General features: G+C 36.3%; 1 protein-coding gene across 1 annotated transcript; it reads right to left on the bottom strand.

The window, feature by feature from the left end:
* Positions 1 to 21,048: 21,048 nt before the first annotated feature.
* LOC114895921 (collagen alpha-1(XXVIII) chain-like) lies at positions 21,049 to 24,922 on the bottom strand. The gene is made up of 3 exons (XM_029223548.1): positions 24,537 to 24,922; positions 22,747 to 23,720; positions 21,049 to 21,108 (listed from the first exon to the last, which is right to left on the bottom strand). The coding sequence occupies exons 2-3, from the start codon at positions 23,386 to 23,388 to the stop codon at positions 21,049 to 21,051; spliced, it is 702 nt and encodes a 233-aa protein (XP_029079381.1). The 5' UTR covers positions 23,389 to 23,720; positions 24,537 to 24,922.
* Positions 24,923 to 25,765: the final 843 nt, after the last annotated feature.

The following is a 25,765-nucleotide window of genomic DNA, read 5'->3' as shown; positions in this document are numbered from 1 at the left end:
TTTTAATAAACTAGATGTGAAAGCTACCAACATCATTCAATTAGACCACTATATTAAATTACTGACAGGCCTACCTGCATCCACTCTGGTCTCCATCAAATGTGATCTTGCAAAAAAATAAAAGTGTATCTAACCATGTCACCCTCCCATGTCTAATTAAAACCCTTCCTTTTTTTTTTTTTTTTTTTGCGGTACACGGGCCTCTCACTGCTGTGGCCTCTCCTGTTGCGGAGCACAGGCTCCGGACGCGCAGGCTCAGCGGCCATGGCTCACGGGCCTAGCCGCTCCGCAGCATGTGGGATCTTCCCGGACTGGGGCACGAACCCGTGTCCCCTGCATCGGCAGGCGGACGCTCAACCACTGCGCCACCAGGGAAGCCCAAAACACCTCCATTTTAATACCCATTATTTTGAAGACCAAGACAAAATGGTTTAGCTTGAACTATGAAGGTCTGCAATACCCAGATTCCATCTAACATGCCTTATTCCAGGCTCTTTTCTGTAGCTATTTATCCCTGCTTTCCTTCGATGCCTTCTACTTGCCATGCTCCCCATGCCACAGGGCCTTTGCACATGTACTTGTCTCTGAATTTGTCCCACATTTTGCCCGGTTAACTCCTAACTTTCCTTCAGATTTCATCATTCTCTCAAAGCGTTTTTTCCTGTCCCTGCTAACTAGGTTACAAATACCTCTGGTATTTGTCAGAGGTGCACTTTTATAATAGTTTGTACTTTTTTAAGTTATGTCTCTCTCTGTGCTCTTCATCCACCTTAACCCCCGACATTATGCTGTGATGGCAAAGACCATGTCTGTTAATACTCATTTTGTATCCCCACTGTCTAACACAGTGTTGGGCACATAGTATAAAGTAAGTCAAAGTTTAATGAATGAATAAATTATAAAATTTATGTATTATAATCATAAAAAATAATAGCTGCTAAATTAAAATCCTGGAGTTCATCAGCAGCTTTTCTCTTGGTTAATCTGGATTTTTTAATTGAATATGCCAGTGATTTTCAATATTTTCGCTAATTGGTCCAAAGCCATAATAATAACTTTAAAAGTTGATACTGATACCCCAGATGCAAATAAGATCTCAAGTTTCAAGCCATGTGTCTCAGGTCACAGCAGTGCTGCTCCCTGAGCATCCTAAGGTTAGACCCGGGAAGCACTTGGATAAATCCACTGGTGAATGAAAAGTAAAGGACAGAAAACGAAAATATACAGAGCCCCTGACAGGATCTACCTCCCAATACGAAATGGAAGGGAAATTATACCAACAAAAGCACTACAACAGTGAGTACATAGTAAGGCCCCACTAAATGCTAGAGAATTACTATAATTATTATAGATATATAACACTTTGCCAAGAAAGTATGATCATGCACAAAAGTTAATTGCAATTTTTTTCATGTTTAATTTTTTTAAGTATAGTATTGTTTTTACAATTCTGACCAAACTATTTTTTCTATACTTTTAATAGCAGACTTGTCAAAAGTTCCAAATTTTCTTACATTTTAATTTCTATTTTTCTTACATTTTTAAGGAATTCACGGTACACTGTTTGATTAGAATTCAGAGACAGTATTAAACTGACTTAATTCATTTTCTATTTCAATCTGAACAGAGTTGAATCTTACAGACATACAGCAGGCAACCTTCCCAGCACCAGGCATCACGTGGAAAGCTACTCAGATTTCTCTAAATTGTTGGTTAATAGAAACTGTCATGGCTCAGTAGTACTTTGTGTTTCTGATACTGAAGCAATGTTAGTCCTAGAGGAGGCTATTCTGAGTGTGAAATTGGCTGCCCACCTCTGGGAATACCACTTGACAAATAACCTAATGTTTTTAGGGTTATTCTTAGAGTGATTAAATAATTTCCAAATGCCTCCTCCAGCCTGGAGAATTTTGTTCTTTCTAGAAAAACTTCACCAATTTTCCAACCCCCGTATGTCATCTTTAATCTGCAAAATAGATCATAAACTAAAACATTAAAGTAAAAAGCAAACCTTATACGTCCATCAAAGATTCAGCCTGTGCCAGAGAGTGACAAGCTTTAAGAAGGAAAGAAAGAACAAAGCCAGCACTCTTTGGAATATAAGTGCTCTAATCCTTCACTAGAAACTCTTTGATTTAAACATGTGGTCTGACCACTGTAGGCCCAGGAGTACCATATAATTAAAAACATATTTAAGGCAAGAGTTTCTAAAAGATATATTTATGTAATCCTCTATCTTACTTAATTTGAAAAGAATGTAGATAATCTTATTTTATTTATTTCTTTTACTGAAGTATAGTTGGTATACAATATTATAGCAACTTCAGGTGTAATCACGAAAACTACGGCTTAGCTCTGGCAGTGATAGTTTTTCATTAACTTTTGTTGAGACTAGCAAGGTTAATAAATTAGAATTTCATTGAAATGAAAATGGCTCACTGCTTCTCAGTTCTTTTCTTGAATTTCTGGGTAAGCAGTAATCCAAAATGACTATTCCATGCTATTATTCACCATTCTCCTATTTTATGAAGTTATCGGTATCTTTTGTGTGTTGCTGTGGTTCCTGCTGTATAAAGCTATTAAATATCAATGCAAGTGAAAAAACATGATAAAAATGGCATGTTCTCTTTCTACAAGTGAAGTCTGCAAATGAATCCAAATAATATGAAGAGGGCTGGGACGGAGGTGGGTGGGTAGAGAAGTGGCTGAGACCCCTGCCCTTTGTATGAGAATATGATGTTCATGACTCATTGTCGGGAAACCATGCTCTTTAAATTTCAATAATGGTGATGGGTTTGTCCTGAGTCATCCACACTCTTGCCCAGATGTTTCTGTGACTCAGCGCTTAATTTCTAACAAGTGCCTTCCAGCAAAACAAATAGCACAAGATATTTATATTAATTGATAATGTTGATAAAAATCAACAATATATCAAATTACTATAATTTCTAAACCATCTCCTAGAAATATGTGCAGATTTGCTCCACAAAATGATTGCAGCCATCAATATTTTTGAGCACTAGTGATTAAACACTCTCCCTCTCTGGCTTCATCTCAGCAGGGACTCTAAGTCACCAAGAGCTACAAGGAGAATGTCATAATACCAGTCACTGGGGTCATTTTACCATCGTTCCCAATCCATTTAGGACCACACAGATTTTTTTCCCCCTTCATTTCACAAGACAGGAAACAAAAAGGATTTTGCACCTGGCTGCACACTTAGAGAGAGTGTTGATGTAAGCTAAAGCCTTCTTTACACATTAGGTTGCATGGTTTCCCGTTAAAGGAAACGTGTTCAAGGTTTGGGTCACGATCATGAGTACTTTTTCACTTTTTAGCAGTATGTTCTAACCAATGAAGCCACGAGATGGTGTATTAATTTGAAAAATAATCCCCAAATTACAATCCGTAGCTACAAAAGTCATACATTCTTTTATGAATACAAACTTTATAAATAAAACACTTCCTGAAAACAGACTAGCACTGTTTCCTTAGGTTGAGGTGCAAAGGAATACAAACCAAGGCAGCAGAGTCTTTTGGCAGGGGGACAGGGACTGAGGCTTTAGGACAGAGAACAAGTCAGTGCTGTATAATTATGGACACTGAAATATTAGGCAAGCCTAGGCCACATCATTTTTGAAGGACTATTACAACTAAAAAAGGGCTGCCTCTTTTCTGAAATATACCCTGGGGAAACCCTAGCCACAGTCAATCTCTCTACAGATTTCACAGTTAGTGAAGAGAACTGCAGAAACTCCGGAAGGAGAAATAAAAAACCGCAGACATGGAAAACCAAGTGGGTCATCTCTGAAATCATTATGTTGCAAGAAAACCGGTATAAATTTTAGGAACCCTGTTGAAGACCGTTCTCTAGAAGGCATAGGGGCATAAGCAAACTGACTTATTTTATTAATATTGAGTCTCTGAAGTCATCACATGAGATTCTCCTAAAATTCAAGAAATTTCTCATTTTGTCTCGCTCTCTTGACATGGATTGTGCAATAAGCAGAGATGGTATAAGATAAAAATCAAGATATGTTTAGCATAGTTGATCCTAGTAGTGGCTTTGTAGTAACCTGCATGTCCACCTGATTTTTCAATATAATACCTTAAAATGAGTAAATTTACTTTTGGAAAGAAAGTGGCTTTATTTAGAATGGTAGACACATCATGGATAGGTAATTCCTATCCCTCCATTATTTTCCTATTACATTAAACAGAATACACCATTATAGAGATTCATAAAAATAATTTTAAACAGAGGGCATTATCACATCTGCATTTTGAAAAATCCTTTGGGGGAGGATACTGAATACTGAATGTGGCTTCAAGAGTGAAGAGCACAAAATCAATTAAAAGCCTATTTCAGTGAACTCAGACAAGTAGGAGGCAAAGACTGGAGGCCCAGCTGTTTCATTTGTGCCCTAACCCACCGCCACTCCTTACCCTTCCACCGCGCTAGACCCTAGAAGCGAGCGCTTTTTATCAGGGCCATGAGAATATCCTGACTTCAGCGGTGGGTGGAAAAGAAGCTCTCAAGAAGAGAAGATTTAAAGAAGAGAACTTAGAAAGCCATAGTACAGACAAGCATTGATGTGGGCTGAAAGAATCGTTGCAAATCAAGGCAAATTTGAATAACTGATGTACCATTCACTACAAAGCTAAGTATAAGATGATTCTGCACACAGGCATGGGATGGGAAAGCTGGGTGTCATACTTTTACTTGTCTCCATTATTTATTTACATTCCCAGACTGCCAGACCCACTCATATTCAAAGGGAAATTCAGAAACACAATAGCAAAGATAATTGATTTATGCGTTATCATCCATTTAGGATTATCTGTCCTATTACCTGCTCCAACTATGCAGATAATTTGAAATAGGGTAAATAGACTAAACTGTCCTTTCAACTCTTTCCAGTTTTTATATTTTGTAAATTTTCAAGTACTCACAAAGTATCAAATGTTTAGGATTTCATTACTACATAAATATTCTTTACTTTTAAAGTTACTAAAACTAGACTTTGTTGATGTAAGTTCTCACCATGATTTCTTCCTGATGTTGTAAGAATAATTTGGAAAGGGCAGGGATCCAGAACACTAAGCACAGCTTTAGGGATACATACTTTCATTTCATGTGAGACTATATTCAGATAGAATCCAGTTAAATATCTCAAAGAAATTTTTATGCTACATGTGAGAGTAGCATAGGAAAACATTATCGTATATAAGGAAGAACAGTATCTTCACAGAATTAAACCTCAAATGGGGTCAACCCTTATTTTTTATCATTACTCTCCCATACTGTTTCCTTCTTTGAGAATGAACAAAAACAATACTCTGATTTAAACGTAAATGTAGCTAATTTATTTTAAATACTTTTATTGTGGTAAAACATATATATAACATAATATTTGCCATTATAACCATTTTTAAATATACAATTCAGTGGCATTAAGTACATTCATAGTGCTGTACAACAATCACCACCCTCAAGTTCCAAAAGGTTTCCATCACACCAAATAGCACTCATTAGACAATAACTCCATTTTCCCCTCTTCCATCCCCTGGTAACCTCTAATCTGCTTTCTGTCTCTATCAAGTTGCCTAATCTAACTATTTCATATGAATGGAATCATACAATATGTTGTCATTTTGTGTCTGGTTAGTTTCACTTAGCATAATATTTCCAAGGTTCATCCCTGTTGTAGCGTGTATCAAGATTTCACTCATTTTTATGGCTGAATAATCCATTATATGTATGTATCATATTTTGTTTATCCATTCATCTATTGATGGACATTTGGCTTTTTTCCACCTTTGGGCTGCTGTGAACAATGCTGCAAAGAATATTGTCATTCAAGTATCTGAGTCCCTGTTTTCAAATTTTTGAAAGTGGAGTGGAATTGCTGGGTCATTTGATAAGTCTATGTTTAACTTTCTGAGGAACCACCAAATTTTTCCACAGTGGCAGCATCACTTTACATTCCCACCAACAATGTATGAGGGTTCTAATTTCGTGATAGTCTCACCAACACTTGGTATTTTCTCTTTTTTATTATTATTATTATAGTCATCCTACTAGGTGTGAAGTGATATTCTCATTATGATTTTGATTTGTATTATGACTAATGCCAATTTATTTTTAAAAGCCCCATTTAGTAAAATAATTAATATTTATGTTTCTAAATGTTCATTCTGGTATTTTATTTTACAAGGTGGTCTTTAAAACTTTGTATCATTCAATCAATATTTTAAAATGTGTTGTAAAAAAGAGAATAAACGTACTGACATTTTTTTTCTATTTGTAATGTAATCTAGTATCAAATTCAGCAATGCTTGGATGGAAAAATATGGTCTTAATTTTTTAAGTACAAACATTCAGGGAGCATTTCCAACAAAACTGATAGCAGCCGAGAACACATTCAATGTCCAGATATTTTTAAACCCTTTAATAAACACTTCTTATTCATTTAATTTAAATAATCTATAACACTGTTCTAATTCTATGAGAGACCTTCTAACATATTACGTAAAGGGCTTTTTCCTTGTATTATCTTTTTATCAAAGTACATGCCCACTTATTTAAAGATGTAGCTTTGTTTAAAATAACTTCAGAATGTTATCTGATCCACATGACTTTGTAAGATATAAATAAAAATATTTGCCTGTCTTCTTAATCCTCTTTCTAATTCATTCTTGTTTTCATATTCTTATTTTGTTTCTCAAAGTGTAAAAATTGAAATTCATTTTCTAAGTGCAGTTGGATATGACAACATAAGAATTATCATATGGTGATTCTAAAAATAATATAGGTAATTAACCTATAATTTAGATATCCAGTGGTTTTGAAGCATTAAATTCTGTACTCTGTGTAGACTTGCAGAATTTTCCTAACATTAAGTTCTTTCCAAATAATTTTTTTTATTTCACAATTTATCTGCCATAAAAGTATGTATTAATTTGGCATTTCCTTCTCTAATTTCCTAACTCGCATTAGGGTAGAGAGAAAAATGAGTAACGGATCAATGTACCTACTATGACTAAATTATATTCAATAGTCCAATGACTATTAAACAAATATTTCTCATTTCTAAATAGTATTCCATTAAAAGTTATAAAATAAGGAGTAATAGAAGCTTTTCTATCTCTTCTTTTTAAATGAGAGTCATTTAGGAAAAGGATTGCCAATTTATCTTCTAAGTTTTTCCTCTTATCTGTTTCCAACAAGCCATGCTCACCAACAAATGTCTCCCACTCAAAAGCATTGAAATAGACATGCTGAAAATGTGAGAAGGATACATATCTGTGATATGAAAACAGGAGTGGGTTGCTTCACTTTCATCTCCTTCTGGAGGATTAAGCTGATACTAATCCTGAAAAATACGCAAAGAAAATCTCCTCTCCCAAAACATACGCTCACACGCAAGTCATTCTAGTAATAGGGGGAGGGATTCTAGAACAGCTCTAACTCTGAAAAAGGGGAGAGCAATTTTCAGTTAATAGTTTTTAATTAAAAGCTAAGTTATATTGTTATCTCAATATCAGTATTTAATTTAAAATTAATTAATAACGATTTTTAATTAATAGCTAAGATGATAGTTTAAAGCATAAATGATTATTGATAGGTTGGGAATATTCATTGTCCAGAAAACCCTAATAATGCCTTTTCTTAACAATTTTTTAAATAATACTAGAAGTAATTGACAGAACATTTACCAAAAAGACAGAAAATAGGCAGAAATAGCTGGTGGAGAAAACTGACAAGCATTGTACTCTTGTCTCAGCTAGTCTTACTGCTACCAAAGAAGAGAAAATATATCTGAACAGTATGTAAACTTTTGAGTTCCTGGATAGCATATGTAGTCTTATTAACAACAATAAAAAATAAGCAACAAAAATGTAATCTTAGAGTAACGTTTGTCTTTGATCTTAAAAGAAATGTTTAAGTCATGTCTGAATCTGAGGGACTGAACCCACGAAATGGAATAATGGAACACAATACTGCCCTACACGCTCCCCTTAGGGTTCTTTTAAGGTCTGAGCACATGATGTACTGAGCAGAGTGCCCCCAACCGTGCCCAAGAGAAGTATAACACCTGACTGACCCCCAACACTCAAGTAGGGGTGTGTGTGCTCAGAAAGCTCCATCTCATTTCTTTCTCTTAAGCATGACCACAAGTCCTGCGGAGCAAAAGCAGGAAACTCCCAAACAAGAGCTCTTCACTAATTCACTGCCTCTTAGTTGCAAAGAAAACATCTAAGTGATAAAGGGTCCTGCTCTCAGCTAAGTATGGGGGGTATCTGAGAAATCCTGAGGAATATGTGGGCACACGCACACACACACACACATCTTTCAAAAGCTTATCTGAGAGAAAGTGGCTGCGATAAGGAGTCAGCTCACTAGTAAATATTCAAACTGTTCTCTATCAAAGAGCACTGCTTGAATTCTTTGATCAATTATAGTACATCACCTGGAGTTTCTCATTTACCATAAATAAAGAAAATCAAAATAATGGTGTTTCTAAGCATCAATCATACACAAATACTTCTATCTTCTCTTGATAAATTGACATAGATATCTTGAACAAGAATGTACTGAAATGTATTTTGGGTTTTTAAGGCACAGCAAGGAGGGATATGTCTATTACCTAGGAAATCCTGCTGGGTCCCCCCCAGTGCATCCACATGCAGTGGTACAAGAGCAAGAAATAATTCAGAACCCGACTACAGGCAGGATCATCAAGAGTTCAAACCTCTCAGGAATAAAGTTCAAGTCACCTGTCAGCTAAAGAAACTGTCCAGTGAAGGTAATGGCTAAAAACAAAGGAAATATGAACTCAATAGTTAAGAAAATATTATATATCAAATATGACCTTGTGAACAGCTTTATAAATGAAGACCATAGTGTTGACCCTTATTTTTTCTTTGTTCTGGAATGTTCTTATTTGCATATGATTTTTTTCTTTTCCACTCTCACTTTTATCTATGGTACTATACAGGTTGTGCAGGTAATGATACCTCAGTGCAGAGATCACAGGATATCAAGATGCTGCTGAGTTATGAACTAAAAGAGGAATGAACATAAAGCAGAAATTAATGCAGGAACTGATGAGACTTTGTGCCATCACTTTCAGAGAGAAGATTTCTTTTTGTTAGTACAGGAACGAATACATTATGTTAGACAGTAGCAATTTGGAGTTACTATGAGGTTATTTGCAACTTTAAATATTAAAAGATGGGTAGAGGTTGAATGTTGAAAACCAAAGGGGTGTACCAGGCAAAGAATGATGCTCACTCAACACCCATTCCAGTCTCCCTTGATCTTGTCTTCCTGTATTGCAGTGATTGGAAGTAGAATTTGTATATTAACATACCAAAGGAGAAAAGAACATTATTTCAGTAGATGCAAAAATAACATTCTGTAAAAATCAACTTGTATTCATGATTGTTTCAAAGCTCTTAGCCAACAAGAAACAAAAGTTGACCTCCCTAACCTGATAAAAGAATTTGCCAACCACTGCAGGAAAAATCACCTCATGTTGAAATATAGGTGCCTTCCTACTACCACTTATGATATTCCAAACTAACACAACATAACAGGAAAAAGAAATGAGATGTAACTATAAAATAAAACAGAAAGGTGTGTCATTATTTGCAGGTGATAAGTTCATCTTCAAAAAAAATAGTAATGAAAACATTTATAATACTAACATTTATTAAGCCTTTATATACCAGCTACTTTTCTAAGCTGTTTGTTTACATAAAGTATCTTAATAAAGAGATTACTAACAAAAACTACATTCTTTACCAAAAAAATAGATTTTTTTGATAAAATATTGTAATTTTTTAAAGTCCAGCAAGCAGCTGGATACATGAATAACATACACAATGTACTAATGGTCCTGTAAATATTGAACTCTAAAAAAGAAAACATGGAATTTAAAAGTCTAGTCTCAGATATAAATGTATAAGTAGCCTAGGAACAACCAAATAAATAACATCTACAAGGAGAAAATTGGAAAATATTATTAAAAGACATAAAAATATAAATAGATATGCAAATGTCCTAGAAGAGAGGATTCAATATGATTTATATTTCATTTCTCTACAAATTTATCTATAAATCAATGTAATTCAAATCAACATACTAATAGGACTTTTGCTAAAAATTGACAAGCTGATTTCAAAATGCACATGAAAAAGTAAATGTATGAAAAGCAAGAAATCAAAAAATAAACAGCAAAATGAGAAATCAGGACTTATTTTGAAACTATGGAAACTAAACATTTTATTCCACAGGGATCGATAAATATATCAACGGAAATAATTGGAAACAAACAACAAAAAACTGCACATAAATGAAAACTTGATACATGGCAGAGGTGGCATCACAAATTAGGTCAGATGGAAAAATAAAACAATATATGACCCCAAGTGAATTTAAATAAGCAAGTATTAAACTAAATAATTTAGAGCTCTTTGAAAGAAACATAGCAGAATATCTTTATGACATCAAGAGAAGAAGAAATTTCTTAAGACGTAGGAAGTGCAAATCACAAAGAAAAATACACTGCAAAAGTAATATATCCCATATGACAAAAGTAACCCTAAACAAGATCAAAAAACAAACAATAGACTGAGGGGATGTTTGAAATATATATATAACATGCAATAAATTATTTATCAGAGTATATAAAGAGTTTCTACACATAAAAATTGAAAAAGTAATAAAGTGTTCAAACAGGATTTCCCTAAAAAGAAACTAAGATGGGCAGCAGGTGAATTTTCCAGCTTGTGTGCATTTAAGGTGGATCCATGTAACAGGTGGATGTGGGCAGAAGTGATGAATGCCACATGTGCTTCTGGGAAAAGAAGAAAATGAAATGGAGGAGGAGAAGGTGGAAGAATAAGAGGAAGAAGACGAGATGGAAGATGAGAAAAAGGAGAAGCAGAAAGAATAGAAAGAAGTAGAAGGGGAGGAGGGGAGAAGGAGGAAGAGGAGAAGCAGAAGCAGCTGCCTCACCCCCTCTGTGAACCTCCAGCTAACTTCCCCCTCCTATGACCAAAGTTAAGTTGTCAGGGCTACAAGAAGAAGGAAGGCCACTTGCTATTATCTTATTTATTTTTCAAGAAATTGAGAGTTCAGTGTTCATTGCTGCAGCATAGCCTAATCTTAACCTATTATGACTCTCAACCCACTTTAGCCACAGTTTCTACGTCCCAGTTAATGACAACTCCATCCCTCAAAATGTTCTACCTCCTTTTTTCCTTAATATCCAACATCCAATCCGTCAGTGAATCTTATGGCTCTGCCTTCAGAAAATCTAACTTTGACAGTCATTTTCCAAGCGACCATCATTTATCACTAGGGTTATGCAGTGGTCTAAAAATTACTCTCCCTGCATCCTTATCATTCTCCTGTAGTCTGATCTCAACACAGCAATCGTGATTCTCTTGTTATGTATGCCAGAATTTCTTAACATGATGATGTCAGCAATGCAGTTGTTTTAAATCTCCCAACCAGCTCCTGAAAACCAAACAGAAAAACCAGTATAGCTAAAGAGAAAGTAGATAACAGATCGGGAGATATGCTGGTGACAAAGCAGCAACAGGATGTGCACAAGATTAGCAGCTGTGTGACAAGGGGGTAAGAAGTGAAAGACAATGAACCATACCTTAAGCCAAAATTACTATATTTTTTAAATGAGGCGGGGGGGAGGGAATCCCTTTAGTATCCAGACAAAAGTAAATCAACTATACTTCAATAAAATTAAAAATTTTTTTTAAAATCACTCATAAGTGGACAACTATCAGATTGATATGAGAATTCTCCAAAGCAAAAATTTTATTAGAAAAAGAATGTAAAAAGATTTTAAAGGAAAGACAGTGTGAGATAAGGATTTTATGTACAGCCAAACTTTTCTTCAAAATAAAAGCCACAGGGCTTCCCTGGTGGCGCAGTGGTTGAGAGTCCGCCTGCCGATGCAGGGGAAACGGGTTCGTGCCCCGGTCTGGGCAGATCCCACATGCCGCGGAGCGGCTGGGCCCGTGAACCATGGCCGCTGAGCCTGAGTGTCCAGAGCCTGTGCTCCGCAACGGGAGAGGCCACAACAGTGAGAGGCCCGCGTACCGCAAAAAAAAAAAAAAATGTTCCAACTTTTTCTTCGTTTTCAAGATTGGTTTGTCTAGTCTAGCTCCTTTGTATTTTCATATGAAGTTTATAAAATTGCATTAGAAATACAATTACTTTTCCAAAAATGACTTTGTATCCTCAGACCTTGTCAAATACACTTACTAATTTAAATAGCTTTCTTTTCATTTTCCTTAAAGTTTACCATGTACATAATCCTGTCATCTGCATAGAAACGATATTGTTTCTTTCTTTCCAATCCTCATGCCTTTATATCTTTTTCATAACTTATTGCTCTAGGTATAGGCCCTCCAGCACAATATTGAAAAGAACTGGTAATAGTGAATTTCCTTGTCTATTCCTGATCTTAGGAGGAAAACTTTTAATATTTCACCATTAAGGATAATATTTGCAGTAAGTTTGTCATAGAATCTCCTATCAAACTGAGGAAATTATTTTTTTCTTCTTGGCCAGGAGGTTTGTGTTTTTTTTAATGTATTTTTTTAACATCTTTATTGGAGTATAATTGCTTTACCATGGTGTGTTAGTTTCTGCTGTATAACAAAGTGAATCAGTTATACATATACATATATCCCTGTATCTCTTCCCTCTTGCGTCTCCCTCCCACCCTCCCTATCCCATCCCTGTAGGTGGTCACAAAGCACCGAGCTGAACTCCCTGTGCTATGTGGCTGCTTCCCACTAGCTATCTATTTTATATTTGGTAGTGTATATATGCCCATGCCACTCTCTCACTTCGTCCCAGCTTACCCTTCCCCCTCCCCGTGTCCTCAAGTCCATTCTGGCTAAGAGTTTTTATCACGAACAGTGTTGCATTTTGTCAAATATTTTGTCTCAATTTATTTAGATGAGTATTTCTTTGTTCTTTTTTATTCTGTTACTGTGGTGAATTATATCAATTGATTTTTCTAATGTTAAACCAACTTCACATTCCTGAGACAACTTTTGTGATGTGTGTATTCTTTTTATTGATTGTTAAATTAGATATATTAATAACTTTGCTGAGGAATTTTTGTTTACATTTAATGAGTGTTATTGGCATGTAATTGTATTTTTCTTAAATATAATTGTGGTTTTGTATCAAAGTAGGTTGACTTTAGCCAAAAAAAATCCAGTTGGAAATAAAGGAAAATCTTCCTTTATTTTCTGAAAGCTTTAATACAAGTTTGGAATTTTTTGCTTCTTTAATATTTGTAAAATTCACCAGTGAAGCCATCTAGGAAGATATTTTTAGTGTGGGGAAAATTCTAATTATGAATTAAATTTCTTCATGAATTATAGGAAGGTTCTGATTTTAAATTTCTTCTCATGTATGATTAGATATTTTGTGTCTTTCAAGGATTTTGTCCATTTCATCTAAGCTATCAAATTCATTGGAAAAAATCATGTATTTTATTCCTTCATTATCCTTTTAATTGCTGTGCATCTGAAATGCTATCTCTGCTTTCCCTCTTAATTTTGATAATTGTGTTTTCTCTCATTTTTCATTGGTAAGACTTGATGGTAGAGGTTTATCAATATTATTGATGAATTCAAATTACTTGTCCTAACCTTTGAGGGTCTTCTCTATTGTTTGTTTTCTCTTCCTTAGATTTTCTCTCTAGATTTTATTATTTCTTTCCTTTCTACTTTTGGTTTATTTTACTCTTTTTTTTTTCTGGCTTTTTCAGTAGAAGCTTATTTCATTGCTTTTACAAATTTTCTTGGTCTGATAATGTTTCCTGACCATATCTACTGATTCCTTAGAAAAGAGAAGTTAGGACTGAAATGCAGAAAGAACACATGCAACTTGGGACATTCTCACAATGCCTAGAACCTTAAGCACTGCAGAAAAGGTAAAAGCATGGCCAACTGACTGCACTACAACAAGATCAGGGAGATTAACCCTTCAGTGCAAGCTAGGGGATGGGCTAATAGGGGAGCATTCCAACGTTATTAAAGGTGGTTACCCCCCTCACACACACTTTAGCTTCCAGACATAGGAAAGATCTCTCAGTATCTGGAAAATATATCCAAAAAAGGTATAACTTAATCTCCACTATTATTTTATATACTTCTGATATGAAATCAAATATCATGAGACATGGAAAGAAGTAAGGAAAAAGAAGCTACCACATCAAAATATTATATCTAGCAGACAAGGACCTTGAAAATACTAATACAGATCAATTATAATAAAAGATTGAAAGAATGGGCAAACATATATGGATAATCTCAGCAAATCAATGGAAACTGCAAAAAAAGATACAATGAAAATCCTGAAGCTGAAAAATACAATATCTGAAATCAAAAAGACATTAGATAAGTTTAACAGCCTACTGAACCCAACAGAAAAAATTAGTAGTGAACCTAGAGACAGGCTAACTGACATAAATTATCCAAAAATAGGGGAAATAAAATAATTGAAGAAACTTAATAGAAAATATAAGCAATGTTCATTAATCTTATATACATTAAATTGAATTTACAGAAGATTGGGGTGGGCAGGGTGAGACTAGTGGGGAGAAAAAGAGTTAAACAAATAGTGGCAGAAGTTTCACAAATTTGATGGTAAAAATCAACCCAGAGATACAACAAGTTCAGTGAAACCTAAATAAATTAAATACAAAGGAAGCTACACTTAGGCACATTATGGTCTGTTTGATTAAAACAAAAAATAAAGGGAAATTCCAGAAAGTAGCCAGAGAACAAAGACACACTACTCATAATAACAAAGACACACTACTCATAATAATGACCTTCCTAATTTCTTATCATAAGCAAAGAGAGTCAGAAGACAATGAAATGACATTTTTAAATGCTGGAAGAAAGAAAAAAACTGTCAAAAATTCTTTATGAACAAAAGATAATCTTCAAAATAGACTAAAATTGAAACATCTTTATATAAATGACAGCTGATAGACTTTATTAGAAAGCTGAACTACAAGAAATTCTTTCTATATTATACATAACTAGTATATAATATTAATTTATTAATTTATTTTATACTGCAACATATTAAGAATATATGTTGTAGTTCCTAGAGAAACCACTGAAAAAATATAGAAATAAGAAATGAAAAGCCAGTAGAGGAAAATGGCAGAGTAAGAAAAAGTGAAATTTTGCCATTTCAAAAAGTAACCAAAAAATGACAAAAATTGTCAGAATCAATATTTTCAGAACTTGGCAATTAACCCAAGGCTTACAAAAAGCCAAGGAACACTCATTAAAGAAAAATGGCTAAATTGGGGTAAGAACAGTGAACTTTCTGACATTTTAACCTATGCTAGTATGATTCCCACTAACCAGTTCAGTGGTAGTCTTAAAAATAACAGTCTTTATTCCCAGAAACAGGGGAAACAGAATAGATCTTGAGTTCTTTCAATGCCTCCTTCCCAAGGGATTGTCATAATTTGACCTGTTTATTGTTCTCTGGAAAAACCTACTCAAATAGCGTGTTTTGTTTTTGTTTTGTTTTGTTTTGTTTTTGTCTCACCAAATAGAGATTAATGATAAAAGAAATAAACTATAAAAGGATATAAAAAATGAATTATGGAGTTGAAAGTACAATAGCAGTGCAAAACTCAGCACAAAACTTTAACAGGCAGAGGGAAGAGTTGGCAAATTTGAAGATAGAACAATTGAGATTATCTGGTATGTGGAAGAAAAAGAAAAAAGAATAAGGACAAGTTGACAGAGCATTAGAAATTTTTGGAACACCATTAAATGTATCAACATACACATAATAAGACTCCAAAAAAGAGAGGAGAGAGGAAAGAGGCAGAAAAAAAAGATATGAAAAAATAAAGGCCATTAAAATAAATAAATAAAAATAAAGGCCAACATTTTTCCAATTTGAAGAAACCGTTGATCTACATTACCAAGAAACTCAACAAACCCAAAGAGATTCACACCTATAACTAAAATGTCAAAAGATAAGACAGAGAAAGATTCTTCAAAGCAGCAAGAGAGAAGTGACTAATCATGCACAAGGGATCCCCAAGAAGACTGTCAGCTGATTTTTTTATCAGAAACAATGAAAGCCAGAAGGCAGTGGAGTGAGATATTAAAAATGTTGGGAAGGGAGAGAAAAATCATCAGTGGAGAATTCTATATCTGACCAAATTATCCTTTAAAAATTAAGGAGAAATTAAAACATTCCAAAATAAATAAAACCACAGTTTGTCATTATCTGACCTGTCATTCAAGAAGTATTTACAGGAATCCCTCAGGCTGAAGTAAAAAAACAAAAAACAAACAAAGATGGTAACTCAGATCAACGTGAAGAAGTAAAGAGCACCAGTAAAGACAACTGCATAACTCAATAGTTATAAATCTATGTTTATAGGCACACTAGTTATAATTATGTAATTTGTGACAATATAGCATAAAGGAAGGGGTGGGTATAAATTATGTAGGAAAGATTTTGTATACTTTTGAAATACAATTGAAATTGATATTAATCTGAACGAGATTGTTGTAGTTAAGATGCTAGTAATCTGCAGGGCAATCACCAATAACTCAAAAACCTATAGTAAAAGAAATGAAAAACAAATGGAAATGATACACTAGAAAGTATCTTTAACACAAGATAAAGACAGTAATGGAGAAATTAAGAAACAAAAAAGACATAAGACATGTAGAAAACAAATATATACAATGGAATATTACTTGGCTATAAAAAGGAATGAAATTGTGCCATTTACAGAAATGTGGATGGAACTAGAGACTGTCATACAGAGTGAAGTAAGTCAGAAAGAGAAAAACAAATATTATATAATATCACTTGTATGTGGAATCTAGAAAAATGATACAGATGAACTTATTTGCAAAGCAGAAATAGAGACACAGATGTAGAGAACAAACGTATGGACACCAAGAGAAGAAGGGAGGATGGGGTGAATTGGGAGATCGGGATTGATATATATACACTACTATGTATAAGTAGATAACTAGTGAGAACCTACTGTATAGCACAGAGTACTCTAGTCAATGCTCTATGGTGACCTAAATGGGAAGGAAATCCAAAAACGAGGGGATATATATATATATACATATAGCTGATTCACTTTGCTGTAGAGCAGAAACTAACACAACATTGTAAAGCAACTATACTCCAATAAAAATTAAGTAAAAAAAAGAAAACAAATAGTAAAATGGGAGATGTAAACACTAACATATCTGTAATTGCTTTAAATGTAAATGCATTAAACTCTCAAATTAAATGGCAGAGGATGGCAGAATAAATTTTTTAAAATAATCCAACTGTATGCTGTCTACAAGAAACAAATTTTTCAACATAAATAGGTTAAAAGTAAAAGGATGGAAAAATATATACTGTGCAAAGAATAACCAAAGAAACCCCAAAAACCCCACTGGTGTGGCTATAACATGAGACAAATAGACTTTAAAACAAAACTTGTTACTAGAGACAAAGAAAGACATTTTATAATGATATAATCAATACAGCAGCCTGGATAATATAAATTAGACATTATTTTTAAGAGCTGAAAGCAAAACTGAAAAATATTCAAAAAAGAGAAATAATATAGAAAACATTCTTTTATCATAAGGCAGTAAAGACAAAATTGATAACAATACTAGTAAACAAAAAGTCTTTTTCACCTATAAATTCTTTTTTCCAAGGGGAAATAGAAATTTAAATTACAATTGCTAGAAAAACATTGCATAATATAATGTTTGGGACACCACTTCAGCAATCCTTAATAGAAAATTTATAAGCTCAAATATTTATATTAAAAATGAAAATAATATTGTTCAGATCTTTTCTATAATTGCTTACTTTTTGCTTGATGTATCTTGGACTAAGAGAGGTTAGTTACAATTTCCTATTGTTAATGTGGTTTCTAAAATATTTTTCTTGCATTTTCTATAATTTATGTATTATTAAAATTAATATTGTGTTATCTGAACCTGTTATTTTGAATTTTGTTCTTCAGCTTTATAAAGCGCCCTTCTTTGTTTCACTTAATGCATTTTAGCTTGAATTCTATTTTGTCCAATGCCAAGTTTGAGACATCCCCTTTCATTTTAATAAATTTACTGTTACACATTTCTCATCTTCTTTTTAACGTCTCTGTTTTAGTCATATCTCTAGTATGCAATGCAGATTTTGGGCTTACTACGATCTAACCTGAAAATCTCTTCTTGTGATAAGTGACAATTCAATTTATATGTATTAATATGAAAATCCTTTTGGACCTCAAGTCTACTATATAATGTTATTTTTCTATTGAGTATACTTATGTGTCTGGACATTAATAAAATTAGAAATATTAAAATTAGCTTCTAGCCTTTCCCTCCTTTTTCTCCTTCACCATCTAAATTCACTCATTATCTCTCTTAGTGCTTACCATCGTACTTAAATATGGTCAGATCTCTGCTACTTAATTTGTCACTTTAAATGATATTCTTTCATTCCCTATTATTATTTAGGAAGAATTTTGTGTGTTCACTCCTTTTTCCAACTTCTCTCCCCATTTGGCCCCACATTTTTGTCAGCTCAGGTGTTTGTACACTGTCAAGGCACACTATACATTTTATTGTTTCATTTATCACCAATTTTTTTAAGTGCTTAAATACATGGTTAAATAAATTCAATGAGCTTCACTTATAATTTCGCCAAAATCTGTCTATTGATGGTTTGGTTGGCTAGATTTTCAAATTTATTTGCATAAACTTGTACAAAGAAATCTTTTGTGATTTGTAAAACTTCCTTTTGCTTTGATGGTTATTTCTGTCTTGTCATTCCTTATTTTGAGTATTTGCACATTATCCATTTTTATTCATTAATTTTGCCTCTGATTTTTTATTGATTTTTATCAGATTTTATTTATTTGTTTTACTTTTTAATTTATTCTGGCTCAATTATTTCTGCTTACATTTTTTAGTAATTTCTTCCTCCGTTTTTCTTCAGATTACTTTTTTTTTTTTCCCCTAACATTTTGGAAGAGAAAATTAACATGTTTGTTTTCAGCCTTTCTCAGCTCCAAGAATCCAACAAAGTTCAACCATGTAAACAGAAAGAAGTGCACACAAAAACTGTAGTAAAATTGTAGAAGAATAAAGGAAAAGAGAAAGTCTTCAAAGAAGCCAGAAAAAATAGTTGGATAACATAAAAGAAAAACAATTAATATATTGACGACTGACTTCTCAGGAGCAAATATGAGACAGAGGTATTTGAAATTTCTTCATTTCCACACCTAAATACAACCCTAAAGAAATATGTGCTCACACAAATCAGGGAATATTTATAAGAATATTCATATCAGCAATGTTTTTAAAAGCCCCCAACTTAAAAATACAGCTGGCCCTGTTTATCCACAGTTACACCTCTACAGTTGATTGACTCTGTGAGTGCAAATTTTACAGGCATAACTTGGAGATATTGTGTGTTTGGTTCTAGATTACCATGATAAAGCGAATATAGAAATAAACCGAGTCACATGAATTTTTTGGCTTCCCAGTGCACATAAAAGTTATATTTACATTGTATGTCTAAAAAATAATGTAATACTTTAAAAATACTTCATTGTTAAAAATTTTTAACCATCATTTGAGCCTTCAGCAAGTTGTAAACTTTTTGCCGGTGGAGGGTCTTACCTCGATGTTGTTGACTGGTCAGGGTTGTGGTTGTTGAAGTTTGGGTGGCTGTGGAAATTTCTTAACATATGACAATTATGAAGTCTGCCACATCAATTGATTCTTTCTATCTGGAACAATTTTCTGTAGCACTCAATGCTGTTTGATAGCTTTTTACTTCTTTCAGAACTTCTTTCAAAATTGGAGTCAATCCTCTAACCCTGCCACTACTTTATCAATTAAGTTTATGTCATCTTCTAAAGTCTGTGATGCCATTTCAACGATCTTCACAACATCTTCACCAGGAGTAGTTTCCATCTCAATAAACCACTTTAATCATCCATAAGAAGAAACTCCATGTCCATTAAAGTTTCACCATGAAATTGCATCAATTCAGTCACATCTTTAGGCTCCACTTCTAATTCTAGTTCTTTGCTATTTCCACCACATCCACAGTTATCTCCTCCACTGAAGTCCTGAACCCTCCAAAGTCACCCAGGAGGGTTGGACTCATCTTCTTCCAAACTACTGTTAATGTTGATATTTTGACCCCTTTCAATGAATCACAAATGTTCTTAATGGTATCTAGAATGGTGAATTATTTCCAGAAGTTTTCAATTTACTTTGCCCACATCTATCAGAGGAATCACTATCCTATGGCAGCTATAGGGTTACAAAAAGTGTTTCTTAAATAATAAGACTTGAAAGTGGAAATTACTCTGATCCATGGGCTGCAGAATGGATATTGTGTTAGCAGACATGAAAACAACATTGATCTCATTGTACATCTCCATCAAAACTCTTGGGTGACCAGGTGCTTTGTCAGTGAGCAGTAATATTTTGAAAGTGATCTATTTTTCTGAGCAGTAGTTCTCATCAGTGGGATAAAAATATTCAGTAAATCATGTTGTAAACAGATGTGTTGTCATCCAGGCTTTGTTGTTCCGTTTCTAGAGCACAAGCAGAGTAGATTTAGCATAATTTTTAAGGGCCCAAGGATTTTTGGAATGGTAAATGGGCACTGGCTTAATTTAAAGTCACCAGCTGCATTAGTCCCTAACCAGAGAGTTAGCCTGTCCTTTAAAGCTTTGAAGCCAGGCATTGATTTCTTGCGTCTAGCTATGAAAGTCCTAGGTGGCATCTTCCAATAGAAGGCCATTTCATCCACATTGAAAATCTCTAATTTAGTGTAGCCTCCTTCATTGATTATCTGAGCTAGATCTTCTGGATAACTTGCTGCAGCTTCTCCATCAGCACTTGCTGCTTCGCTCTGCACTTTTATGTTATGGAGAAGATGGCATCTTTCCTTAAATCTCATGAATCACCTCTGCTAGCTTCATACTTTTCTTCTGCAGCTTCCTCTCCTCTCTCAGCCTTCAGAGAATTGAAGAGACTTAGAGACTTGCTCTGGGTTCAGCTTTGGCTTAAGGGAATGTGGTGGCTGGTTTAATTTTCTACCCAGACCACTAAAACTTTCTCCATATCAGCGGTAAGGCTGTTTCACTTTTTAATCATTCGCGTGTTCACTGGAGTAGCACTTTTAATTTCCTCCAAGAACTTTTCCTTTGGATTCACATCTTGGCTTTTTGGCCCAGGAGGACTAGCTTTCAGCCTATCTCAGCATTAAAAATGCTTTCCTCGCTAAACTTATTTCTAGCTTTTGATTTAAAGTGAGAGGCATGTGACTCTTCCTTTCACTTAAACATTTAGAGGCCATGATAGGGTTATTAGTTGGCCTAATTTAAATACTGTTCTGTCACAGGGAATAGGGAGGCCTAAGGAGAGGCAGAGAGAAGGGGATGGCTGGTCAGTGGGTCAGTCAGAATACACACAACACTTACTAAGTTTGTCAGGTTATATGGGCAGAGTTTGTGGTGCCCCAAAACAATTACAACAGTAACACCAAAGATCACTGATCACAGATCACCATGACAAGTATAGTAATAATGAAAATATTTGATATATTGCAAGAATTACCAAAATGTGACACAGAGACATGAAGTGAGCAAATACTGTTGGAAAAATGACACCGATAGACCTGCTTGATGCAGTGCTGCCACAAACCTTTACTTGTAAAAAAATGCAACATCTGTGAAGTGCAATAAATTGAAGCACAATAAAAAGAGATATGCCTATCTACAAGAAACTTGAGCATCCATGGATGTTGCTATCTATGGGCATCCTGAAATCCATAGCCCCATAGATACTGAGGGATGACTATACTAAAATGTCTATTAGCAGCAGAACAGATACATAAATGGTATATTATATTCATTGTATTATGGCATAGTACATTCTTACAATAGGATACTATACAGTAATGAAAATAAATCTACATCTCATGCGTCAACATGGATAAACACAAAATCTAATATTAAGTGAAAAAAGCAAGTCACAAAAGAATACACACTGTTTAATTCTGTTTGTATAAAGTGTGAAAACAGGCAAAACTATACAAAATGTTTTTAGCAGTACATATATGTGGTAAGTAGAATAATGCCCCCTCCAAAGATGTCCTCCAAGGATGTAATCCTCCAAAACTGTTAATATATATCTTACTTGGTAAAAGAGACTTGGAGGATGTGGTCAACTTAAGGACCTTGAGATGGGGCGATCATCCGGGTGGGTCCAATCTAATTACATGGATCTTTAAAGGCAGAGAGTCTCTTCCAGCTGTGGTCAGAAGGAGACTAAGTGACATAGTCACTTAGGGGGAGACTAAGTGTGACCAAGGAAGAAGGGTCAGAGAGATGCAGCATTACTAACCTTAAAGATGGAAGAAGGGGTTTCCCTGGTGGTGCGGTGGTTGAGGGTCCGCCTGCCGATGCAGGGGACAGGGGTTCGTGTCCCGGTCGGGGAGGATCCCACGTGCCGCGGGGCGGCTGGGCCCGTGAGCCATGGCCGCTGAGCCTGCGCGTCCGGAGCCTGTGCTCCGCAGCGGGAGAGTCCACAGCAGTGAGAGGCCCGCGTACCACAAAAAAAAAAAAAAAAAGATGTAAGAAGACGACGAGCCAAGGAATGTGGAGGTGTAATAGGGGCGGGGACCCTAGTGCAGCAGTTGGAGGTCCCTCTCTGCCAACTGTCAGCCTTGCAGGGGTCCTCATGGCAGACAGTGTGGTGAGAGGCGGATCGGGGTTCCCCCCGGGCCCCTCCAGGCCCTCTGGCTTCGGGTTGGCGGGCGAGCTGGGGGACCCCGGGCACAGGCGGGAGGCTGTGTCCTGCAGGGCTCCGGAGGCCTGGCCACAGCAATCCACGGGCCGGGCCCAGGCCTTGAAGCAGCAGCGAACCTCTTCCCCAGCCCCAGCTCTGTGACCTGATGGTAGTGGCCGTCTCCATGGGTCTCAGTCCGTGCAACCCAGCCTGCATTTGGGCTACCCGAGAAGCCTGAGGGCCGGCGGGGTCCTGGGCGCCTGGCTCCCTCAGTGATGACGGCTGGGTAGGGTCTGGGGACCTGGCCCTGAGGGAGCCAGCAACTGAGATCTGCCTCTTCAGCTGGGCCTCAGCACTGGCGGGAGGATGCAGACTGGGTGCTGGATGACCTCTCCCGGGCAGGGTAACCGGCCCTTGCAGGGACCCCCTCTTCTTAGCCAGGACCTGGACCTTGGAGGACGAGCCTTGGGACCTTGCCCTTTTTGTCAGAACAGAGAATAACATTTGTTTTGGTGGAGGTTTACAGGAACATCATGACTTGACCTTGACCTGACCTCAAGAACAAAGGATCTGACACCAAGAAGTCTGCAACAACTAACCACGCCCCTTCCTCACCTTTCCTGCAAAAGAGCTTTGCTGAAAGCTTTCGGGGAGTTCAGGGTTTCTAAGGCATGAGCCACTGTCTCCTTGCACTGCCCTGCAATAAACCTTTCTCTGCTCCAAACTCCGACGTTTTGGTTTCTTTGGCCTCACTGTGCGCTGGGCCCATGGACGTGCGTTTCGTAACAGGTGGTCTCTAGAAACTAGGCAAGAGAATGGACTCTCCCCTAGAGCGTCTAGAAAGAAATGCAGCCCTATTAAAACTTTGATTTTAGAGTCAGTGAAATCCATGTCATAACCGAAATCTACAGAATTGTAAGATAATGTATTCGTATTTTTTTTTTTTTTTTTTTTTTTTTTGCTGTACGCGGGCCTCTCACTGTTGTGACCTCTCCCATTGCGGAGCACAGGCTCCGGACGCACAGGCACATCGGCCATGGCTCACGGGCCCAGCCGCTCCGCGGCACGTGGGATCTTCCCAGACCGGGGCACGAACCCACGTCCCCTGCATCGGCAGGCGGACTCTCAACCACTGTGCCACCAGGGAAGCCCTATTCGTATTTTTTAAGCCTCGAGTTTGTGGTAATTTACTATGTCAGCAATAGAAAATGAACACAATATACAGGTGCTAGGAATTTCTTTTAATATATAAGAATGCATTAACACAAAATCCAGAATCAGAGAGCATACTCAGGGACAGCTGAGGTACTGGGAAATGTTTTAATTCTCAAAATGGTAAATGCATGGCAGTTACGTTTATTATTTTTATTATTGTTCATTAAATTGTGCATATACGTTATTATGAATGACATATTTTATGTATAAAAATATTTTTAAAGGCAAAGCCATAGACTAAGGGTGATGCTATAGCAGGAGCATCACCTTAGTACCCTGATTGGACATCTGCTAAGGTTGTAGATTTGCTCATCAACCCCATGACTAGATGGATGACAGAGAGTACGAGTGACAGGATACCTTTCTGCACTCTCTACCCTTGGGGATAACAATATTGCGTGAATTTCTCATGATCGTGTGGACATCGTGAAACTTACCTATGTGGGAGCCAACTTGCTGGCATCCCAGCCAAGAGGACTTCCACTCAGTGAGAAGATTCCAGCCACAAGGGTCTGTGGGGAGACCATCAGTGGCAGGGCCTGGTGTGAGAGGGGTCGTGGAAGTGCTGGAAGAGATATAAGGGAACTGTACAGTGGGTGTCCCTGCACGGCCCTCCTAAGAACCCACATGTGCTCACAGACAGCAGCATCTGGACCTGTGCCATCCAAATGAAAATGCCAGCCCATTCGTGTCTGTCTCCAAAGCACATACACCAACAAGGAGAGCACAGCAGCCAAGACCAGTTAAGTAAAGAGATGTTTGCCCTTTTCTCTACACTTCTCCTCCCTGACTCCTTCCAACCCGGTGGCTCCTAGATAGAGGAGGTTGGGGACGGAGTGACAGAGCAGACTGTGCCCAGTCTTCATTCCAAGTCTCTGGTGCCAAGAGCCTGTCCTGCCTGGGAAGAAAAAGGGTTTTGAAAAAGAGAAAAACTTAAACTGGGCTGGGTGAGTTTAATAATGGAAAGTGAACAGGTAATTATGGAATCTGCCCAAGATATCATCAAGGAATGGTAAAAAGGGATTTGACACAGAAAGGTCAAATAAAAAGCTGTCAACCTAGTATTCTACCAAACTGATACTGCTTAAAAAAAAAAAAAAAAAAAGTAGATAGTGAAGTGTAGTGTTCAAGTTCAAAGCCAGTGGGGATTATAGACCCTGCATCAAGTGCTGTAGTTCAGCCACTCTTTGACCCTAAATAATTTATCTAGGATTCTTTTTTTTTTTACTCATCTGAAAATGTAGACTAAATCCCCCAAAAAGTATATCAGTTTTCTCAATTTCTAAAAAAGATAATAGCACCTATTTTATAGAGTTTTGAGGGCTACATCAAATTATAGACATAAAGTAAACACCAGGGTGCTTGACACACAGTGGGCACTCATTGAATGTGAACTCAGATGACTGCCTGAGAGTTAGGGAACTCAGAACTCAGGAAGACTTTCTGGAAAGGGTGACTTCTGGGCTACAGGATGAGTAATAGCCTGCAGAGAGGGGGCCCTGGGGGCCCTGGGGGGGTGCTGGTGAACAGGGGGAAGTGAGAACCACATAAGCCAAGAAACAAAGCAGGAAGCAGAAGCACTGTGATGTTTGAGGGGTGGGGAAGGGATGGTGTACAAACATTTTCGTGTTCCTGGAGCATAAACTGTCAGTCAAGGAGAAAAGGC

Source organism: Monodon monoceros, unplaced genomic scaffold (genome assembly GCF_005190385.1).
Source record: "Monodon monoceros isolate NGI ecotype Baffin Bay Population unplaced genomic scaffold, NGI_Narwhal_1 Super_Scaffold_15, whole genome shotgun sequence".
Lineage (NCBI taxonomy): Eukaryota > Metazoa > Chordata > Mammalia > Artiodactyla > Monodontidae > Monodon > Monodon monoceros.
This window is presented reverse-complemented; position numbering and strand designations above follow the sequence as displayed.